This window comes from Natrix helvetica (genome assembly GCF_964273705.1).
Source record: "Natrix helvetica genome assembly, chromosome: 1".
NCBI classification, from domain to species: domain Eukaryota; kingdom Metazoa; phylum Chordata; class Lepidosauria; order Squamata; family Natricidae; genus Natrix; species Natrix helvetica.
The window spans coordinates 285,037,259-285,046,781 of record NC_138548.1 but is presented as its reverse complement, the minus strand read 5'-3'; the positions used below and the strand labels follow the sequence as shown (position 1 = coordinate 285,046,781).

General features: G+C 39.3%; 1 protein-coding gene across 5 annotated transcripts in view; it reads left to right on the top strand.

The window, feature by feature from the left end:
* The first annotated feature begins 2,858 nt into the window (after positions 1-2,858).
* The window catches only part of CAMK2A (calcium/calmodulin dependent protein kinase II alpha), a 301,059-nt gene continuing 294,394 nt past the window's right edge, over positions 2,859-9,523 (top strand). For all 5 annotated transcript variants that reach the window (XM_081942664.1, XM_081942663.1, XM_081942665.1 and 2 more), the window contains exon 1: positions 2,859-3,093. In XM_081942664.1, the coding sequence (XP_081798790.1) occupies positions 3,032-3,093 (62 nt within the window). In that variant the 5' untranslated portion in view covers positions 2,859-3,031. The remainder of the gene's footprint in view (positions 3,094-9,523) is intronic.

The window sequence follows — 9,523 nt, the reverse complement described above, 5'->3', positions numbered from 1 at the left end:
AATTGGCACAAAGCATTTGCCACAATGAAATGAAATGTAGGTGAATCAGCATGGTGTACACCACCAAAAGTATCAAATGCCACTTTTTCTGTGTAGCAGAAGAAAGTGGCCTTCCCAATGGGTTGGGATTAGGTACAGCAGGACAACAAAATTTGTCTTGATTATTGCTAAAAGATTAGCTTTTCAACATCGGAAAACAAATATACGACCCAAATTATTCATTGGGTCAAAGATATGATGTTACTTCCACTCTATAAATGAGATTTCTATAGTATGCTCCGTCCCATAATTAGGTAGATCAGGTGCCCTGATAGACTGGTCTCACTGGAAAAAACACTTAATCTCTCCCCTGGTATGGTCAACAAAGTGAGGAGAGCCGGTGGCTTAGAGGTTAATATATCTACATAGTATGCAGAAGGGTATGGCTAGCTGATGAGAGCTAAATAGCTTGAAACAAATCTAGCCTTGCTTTATTTCTTTGTTGGTAAAACATAAATTCAACACAAAAATAGTTTGTCATGAAAGTGACTGCCTGTGAAGGCTCCTGGATTGGGGCTGAAAGACGAAAGTGGAAGCAGTATTTCCATCCCATAATTGGATAGACCAGGTTGCCTGATAGACTGGTCTTACTAGAAAAAAACACTTGAGATTTCTATAGACAAAGATTAAAGGTAAAGGTTCCCCTCACACGCATGTGCTAGTTGACTCTAGGGGACAGTGCTCATCTTTGTTTCAAAGCCAAAGAGCCAGCGCTGTCCGAAGAAGTCTCCATGGTCATCTGACCAGCATGACTAAATGCCAAAGGCGCAGGGAAAGCTGTTACCTACCCACCAAAGGTGGCTCCTATTTTTCTACTTGCATTTTTATGTGCTTTCGAACTGCTAGGTTGGCAGAAGTAGACAAAGATTATGCAAGGACATTTACAGTGAAAGATGCTTTCCTTTAATGAAACTGTTATGTGAAATATCTTACATATTTGCATCCATATATGCAAATATATGGATTTGCATCCATATATAAGGGCGTATATGTGGAATTTATTTTTCTGTAATTGCATTTTTATATTTTTCAGCTCTTGTTATTTTTTTCAGCACTTTGCTTCATTTTACTTCATTAAATAAAACAAGGAGCATGTATTTGTTTGTATATTCATTATAGCAATAGCACTTAGACTTGTATACACAACGCCAAAGTGTTTTACCACACGCTCTGAGCGGTTTCCAGAGTCAGCATATTGCCCCCAATAATCTGGGCCCTCATTTTACTGACCTCAGAAGGATGAAATACTGAGGCAATCTTGAGCCAGTCAGATCAAACTCCTAGCAGTGGGTAGAGTCAGCCTGCAATACTGTACTCTAACCACTGAGCCATGTTGGCTCATACCTCTCCAAAACTTTCTATGTTTGCATCATTGTATAAGGGACCAGCATATGTCCATGGGCTGACAACACTTTTTGTCCTCCCAATTTAATCTTTTTTGTTTGAAGTCCTCATCAAGTCTGTCCAGCCACAAAATTCTATTCTTCTCCTTCTTCTGTCCCACTGACTCTTCCTTCCTAGTTGGGATTCAGTCCTCATTCAGTCTCTATATAACCCAGCCACCTTAATGTACTTCATAATAGAAGAAATACTTGTGTGCAATTGCAAGAAATGAAAGATTCTTGCAATTCAGATTTATTTTCTTTTAATGTGTTTTCATAATTATGATGAAAGAACAACATATACCCTAACAAGAACATTAGAAAAATGTAAAAACAAATAATAAGTACCGTAAACATTTTCTATCCAACTTGGCAGAATTTCCTTCATTCATAGAAAAATGAGGAACACTTGAGCATGTATAATAATTTTCCCTACCCAGCATTATTAAAGCCAAGCCTTTATCTGTGAATAGTTTCTATCATTCCATTCCGAACTGTTTTGAAGCAAGATTTTAAAGTTAATGTCAGACTATCGATTTGTTGCATACTATTCAGGATCCTTAACTAATCCATAATTCACAATCACTCCCACTTAGGGATTGATGTCTGCTAGACAGTATGTCTTTCCATCTGGGTTCTTTTCCGTAATAGAAGCTGCATATAACTAACAAGTGCATCATGAACTCTTTCACATGGAGCGATTCAAAAACAAAACAAGTGCCAAAACAGAAAGTGTAAGAAATCTGGGCCAGATACTCCATTGGGAATAAAGCTCAGTAGCTGCATTCCAGAAGATTTTTCAGAATCTAGATCAACTTTAGTTTTAGCTGCTCCCTCTATTGGAATTTGAGAAACACTGACACTTTCTGCTATATTTCATTTATTCCCAAAGCCACAGAACCACTAGAAGATCTTTAAAAGAATTTAGTTCTAATTACCTTAAGTTATACCAAAAAGAAGCGACAGAAACAGCCCTTATCCCATCTTTCCTAAGAAGCTGTGACTGAAGGAAGCATCCTGTTTCCTTAAACCTTAGAATAGTTGCCAGGCAACCCGGCAACACCTGTCTTTCTGGAGTAAAAGATGCAGTTACCAGGGCAACAACATCCTGTCTTTCCGAATACCGTCCTGCAATGTGGAAACTGCTGTTTCCATAGTAATCTTTTTGACCTAATTAATTCTTACTTGTGTGATCTAATTGTATTTTAATATTGACTTTTTTTGCCTTGTTGTTTCCAAAAGCCTTTTCCTTCAAGCCACCTCTTGTCCAGCTCAAAATGCAGCTTCCCCACTCGCAGACTCAGGGCGTAAGAGAGCTGCAGAAGCGGCAAGCAGAGCAGGTGTTTGGGAAGTAGTTACCCGGGCAACAGAACCAGGGCGTTCCGGAGGTGGTTGCTATGGAGAACTGGATGCTGACGAAGGCTTGGGAGACTGAGAAGACAAATTGCCCTCATCATTATCTCCAGGCTTGTCAATCATACATATTCACTTATTTACCTCCGAGAGGCAAACAGCACTAGGAGCAAAGAGCAAAAGGAGAACTTGTGTGCTCGAGGCAGCAACGGTGCCAGTGTTAAACTTCACACCAGGAGAGACAGTCACCATCCAGGATGGCAACCATCACCTGCAACCGGTTTACAGAAGAATATCAGCTCTTCGAAGAGCTGGGGAAGTAAGTTTGAGAAAGATCTGGGGAAAAACAACAGCAGCAACAACAGCTGTGTTTAATCTAATAGCAAATGTTGAGTTGTGCAAAAATGGGGGTGGTTAGAAACCTTGATCGGAATAAGTGCAGTTTGTATCTCAAGGCACAGATGAGGGAATGTAGTGAATAACAGCCACAAACTCATAGGAAAGCGGGGAAATGCAGGCACTAAAGAGAGCAGAAAGAGTGCACTAGGAGAGAGAGAAAAAATCAAACATTACTAGCCTGCTGTTAAAATTAAGGCAGTGGAAATAAGCATGGGAAGGTTACAACTGCTTGATGACACTGTTCTCTTATTGGAATGCTTGTTGGTTCAGCCAGTAGTTCTGAGCTGTCCCAGCCAGAGAGGACAAGGGATCTATGGTCCTGTATAACAATTCTGTCATGTTGTGAATTTGGGAGAAGTTTATGCTTCATTTGTCTAACAAGAGCAACTTCCAAACAATGGCACTCTCTTCCCTGGGAATGGTCAACCCCTGTCCCATTGCATTTTTTTAAAAAAACCTACTCCTTGTGACATAATGATATAGCCACCTTGAAATCTCTGGGTAAAAGCACCCAAGTCAGTGCAAGAGAGCACGCTAGTTGGGTGCTGCAACATTGCAACAAACAGATGGGTCTATGTGTTTAATTTTGCATATTTCCAGTCTCGTTTTTGCATGCACAATTACACAAGCTTCTGTTGTACTGTTAGTTAGCACATGTGTTTGTCCAAGCCTATATCTGTGTGCATAAGAATATGTGTGAGTTTGTATTATGATACTGTTTACTCTCAGTGAAGCAAGTACAAAGTCACTTTATTTGATTAAATTTCTGGGAAGCTAATCAAGAGCTGTGTATGGCTTTAGGGAGACAGTGTTTGGGATTATATGTATTTCATTCTTTATAATGCATCTTTATAAGGCTATAGCACATAATTCTTTATGTTCTATTTTCAATACGGGCAGAATTTCTGACTCTTTAAATGATGCCTGAGTACTTGTATACTCCCCCCCCCCCTGTTTTTGGAATCATGTATGTATTTTCTGATGCATTTGCTATTTTCACTGTGCATCTATAAATGTATTCCTTTGTTTTAACTTTTCTGTTGTAGGTTTGCATTTTTTGTTGTGTGTTTGCAAAATATTATGGAAATATGCATTTCGATTTGAATATGTGGATGCTCTGTTTCTCTAAGAACACACATTGCTACTTTGCATCCATACATGCATTTGTGTGGAAGTACTTAGGTATATGCAATTTATACAACAAACCAAACTGAAAAAAAATATATATGCAGGACAAAAATTCCGGAGACGAGGACATTTAATTCTTTTATTAGCGCATGTCAATGTAAATAAAGGACCAAGATAAAGTGTGCCAAATTCCATACAAGTCAACTTCGTAAAAGTTGATAAAATCGAATGGTTTAGATATTACTAGTTTACATTTTTTCACCAACCTCATATTTATATTCACATACATTTTGGTGATTAAATCATACATGGGTAGATGGTAGATGAGTCAATGAGCAGGTCTCTACAATAAATGGAGACATATATTTCATTCCAATCCTTAACAAGCATTCTTAAGCATTGTTTTCCTTTAATGTGCACCTGGGAAAAAGTCAAGCTCAGTTTGTTAGGTGATTTCTACATGTGGACTAACTCTCCTGTGATATTACTTGCAAGGGTCGTTTGGGCAGGAATTAGGCAGAATGTGCATAAGAGTATGTGCAACAGAGCAATGTGTCAATGGCGCATGGCTCAGAAAGAAAAAAAGTGGGCAGCATTTTGAGTTCTGCAATAGTGATTCAAAAAGTCTTTTTTTTTGGGTGGCCACCAAAGTGTTATTACCATTTGTGTTTTGTTTTCTCTCTCTTTCTGCTTGGATCCTCATTCACTCTCTTATTAGTTCACTCAGGAATATATATGGACAACAGGGTGTGGTGTAGCCTCCATTTGTCTCTTACTTTATCCTAGCACAGGTGGGAGATGGAGAAGCAAAAGAATGTTATTGCCATGGAAGAGCCCAGGGACAGTTGGATGTTTTCATGGCAATGAAATGTTGCTGTTTATGATGTGTGGGTGTGAGGGTGGGAGCAGGCAGGTGGGAGATATAAGTTGCACGAGGAAGAATCTATCTTTGCAGATCTGCACCTAAATACTGTGTGTCTATTGCCCTAAATATCCCATAGTATTTTGGTCTTGTTAATGTCATCTAGCTATTGGTTCACATATTATTCAATCTTATTGCAAATGCCCAAATCCTTAGCAAGGAGGGTCAAACCAATAGAATTTTGTGGAGGGGATGAACTTAACGTGAGGCGAGCTTATGGAATTGTCCTGCGATAACGTATGTAGGACATTGCTAGAGATTGTCTTCTGTAAAATGCAAAGAATTGCGTATTTACATCATGAATGTACATCCATACACATCTGTATCGGCTACATATATCCTAGTCCTTAAACTGAGAACCCACTGTTGTGAAATGTGTAACAAGAGAATATTTAAGGAACTAAGGGATTAGGATTTAATTTTGGATAAGCCATCATTGGCATTATCTACAAGGATTTATTATTTTGAGAAATAGTCAACGTCGTGACCTCCTCATGCTATTTCAAATACGTAACAAAACATATTATTTGGAGAAAAAAAAGTTTTAATTTTACACCATTATGAGCTTCTAAATCCCGCTAGACTTAAGATGGAAACCTAGTCCTCTAGTCAAGTGGATAGGCTTGGCTCTGTTATTCTCTCATAGCATTCTTTTTGCTTGGATGTTTCAAAGATTGGTATTTTCCTCTCTGATGTCAGTGGGGACAGCGGAAGGGAGCAGATGATGTAATGTATGCAATGGCTGATGTTGTGCCTCTTACATACTTGGAGTATGTCACTGCAAGCATATAATGTGGAACATGCGTCATGATGTCAGAATGCTTGTGCCGGTCATTTTGATGAAATTTAGCGACTGTGGATGCCGATGACATAATTGGGTGTATGACAGCTTTTCCCTACCAGTTGTCCTTTATATTTTTGGACCACAATCCCCATAATTAACAAACAGCAAGGTTAATATACAGTACTTGCAAAACATCAGGTTGGAGAAAATTGCCCTACAGTCATATGCTATTATTTGCATGGTCAAAGAAGCTGGCAATGCAGCTCTTTATGTTATATAAGACAAATACACTTGAGGTTGAGAAAGCAAAAGAATGTTCTAAATTTATATTTGGCACGCTAGAAACAAGAGGGAAAAACAGATTGAGTTAATATCTTCCCAGGCTCTTCTGCCGTGCAAAGTATTTATCATGGACATTATTTTTGTTCAGTAATTATATTTCTAAATTGGCTGTGTATTGAAGGATTGATCTAATTTTTTTAAAAAATAAACATTTTTATTTATCAACAAATCAAGATATGGGTTAATTTAAAAGGTGTTCCAATTGATTTTTTTTTTAATATGGGCAAAGGTGAAAAAGGCTTTCTAAAGTAATCTTGAGAAAAGGTAAAAATCACTTTCTTTCTTTTAAAATGTCTTCCGTTGGAATCTTAATGACTGGAGAACTTTGGAGTATATTCACACTATATACAAAGTGGACTTGCATAAGATCCAAAATGCATTATCTCAATGTTTTATGTAGGGTTACTTACTTTATGTAAGTAAAGGTAGGGTTCTGTTAGAATGGATATAATGCTATGATTTACATGACTGTGTCAAATGTCTTTCAAGACAGCATCAAATTAATCTTTAAGAAGGCTCTTTCAAGGCAAGCACTCTTGCAGTTAAATTATCTATACTGGGTAAGTAAGACAGTTTCAGATAGGGAGTGTTCACAGAAAGATTAGGAAGAAAAACAAGAGATGCATTGAGTAAATAGGATGCCTTGTTTAAGAAGCCAGAAAGGTGATCACATCAAATGATTACTGATTAGCATATAGAACTAAACCAGCCCCCTAGACTCATGCTAGAAATCTCTCTTGCTAAATGAATTATTTACACTTTTAAAATCTTGCTTTTCTCTGATAAAGAGTCCCAGAGCAATGAGGAAAATGTCCTCAGGTCAGCAGGCTGTACTCAATGACTCATTGGAATCTTTCCAGCTGTAAATTTATAGCTTATTACAATATTGAAATATGATTGCATTCATTTGTTCAACTATCTAGACTCATACAAAATGAGTCCCCAATGGTTCTGAAGCAGTTCACACAAACTCTGGATAATTAGAGAATTCTGAATAACCTATCATTAGTTGCCAGCTGTTGCCACTAGCTAAGCTAATGTTCCTGACAGCAGGTTTTTCAGCCAGCAAATCAATAATAAATTTACTGTAAGAACATAAGGATCTTGCTAGATTGGGCAAAACCAAATCCAGGATCTTGATTTCCATGGTGACCAACTAGGTTTTCATAAAAAGCCATACAACAGCAAAAAAACCTGTAGTAATTCTTTTCCTGCTTTTTTTAAAAAATTAACTTATCCCTGCCAATTCTTCATTCATACTTCTGTGAGAATGCTCATATGCTCTTGTCACAAGGCAAAAGCAGGAATGAAGATCTCAAATGTGTTGTGTGCATAGTACAAATTTATAGACTACATTTCAAATAAGGAGGAATAGTTATTATACTGAACAAAGTTATTATATTTTTTTATTATACTGAACAAAAATAGTTCAAATGATAATAAAGTCCCAAATTTATTCAGATTTTATACTGCCAATTCCATAAGACCAATGGCAGCATACAATAAAATTAAAACAAAATATAACATATTTAATACGTAAAATATGTGCAAGAATACTAAAACAACAGCAACACCCCGACACTAAAATCTACATGATAAAGGCATGCATGGTAAGGTCATGCAAAACCTAAATTATAATCAACCTCACTACTATTCTCATAACTCATGCTAGCTTATCCCCACGCACACATAAACACACAATAAGAAACTAACATCAGAAATATGATATCAACAACCAAAAGTTTCTGGCTCAATTCAGTTTTTAATTGGAAGCAAGGGACTGTTCTACAATGTTGGAGCCATTATAGAAAAATACACCTCTCAGGGCTTTGAATAAAAACACACACACACAATATTATGAAAATCTAGATCCTCAAGAGGTTTTCCAGCTATGTTCTAGTAGATCGGTTTTAATGGGAGAATGCAGTTCTAAGGACGCTGTAGGACAGAGCTGTCAAACCCGCGACCAACAGGCCAGATCTGTCACGCACTGCCCATGCCCAGTTTAGCCAAGGGGAAGAAAGTCCCAATATGTCATGTGACAACTCTGTGGCGATGCAAGTTTGACGCCTCTGCTGTAGGAGATGAGTAGGCAGAGCCCAAGGACAGGGTTAAACACATCATCAGTGTAGAGTCCTTATATTCTCACAAGAGATCTAAATCCAGCCACTCGTGAATCCTGTTGTTCCTTATCTGGTGCCAATTTGATTTGACCATTAGTACCGTATTTATTCGAGTATAACGCGCACACGTGTATAACGCGCACCCCCTAATTTTCGATTAAAAATTGGTATAAAATTTTGTTTCACACCAAGCATTGTAATTGACAAAAAAACGTTGTTGAACACATGCGGCCATGACTATTGCCGCCGCTGCTGCCGCCGTTCACAGGACCCGCCTCTCACCCTCTTCCTCCTGCCGACTGGAGGAAGAGGGTGAGAGGCGGGTCCTTTGAACGGCGGCAGCAGCGGCGGCAATAGTCGCAACTCGGCGGCGGGCCGCCCCGGCTGGGAGACAAAGGAGGGGAAAGGCGGCAGGCAGCTGAGTTGCGACTATTGAGCACGGCGCGGCGCCGCCTGAGGCCGGGATCGAGGCTGCAGTCTGGAAATTTACAATTTACAATTCGCCTGCGCCCTCAATGGACCGGCCGCCACTGCCACCCCACCCCAGCCCTCGTTTATAACGCGCACCCAAACTTTGATTCCTTTTTTTGGTACAAAATTTTGCGCATTATACTCGAATAAATACGGTATATCAGATTAATGTCAGAAGTTGAGTTCAAGATACTAAATGTTTATTACATGCTACCCAGTGGTGGATTCCGGATGCCCGGTACGGTTTGCAACGGGGCCCGGCGTCCTCCACATGAAAGCGTGTGGCATGCGCACGCACACACACACGTGCAGCGCACACATGTGACTTACCTTCCAGCGATGCCTCCGCAAGCCTCCGCAATGCTCCAGCTGCTTGGCGGAGCATTGCACAGGCTCTATACGTGCCATGCGTGTGCGCGGAAGTGCCGAAGCCTTTAAAGAACAGGTAAGGAGTGCAGATGGGCATGTGGGCCCTCCGGAGCACAGAACCAGAACGGTGTACCACCTGCAACCTACCACTGATGCTACCTATACACAAGAATCTGATCTACTAATGGTCAAACCAAATTGGCGCTAGATG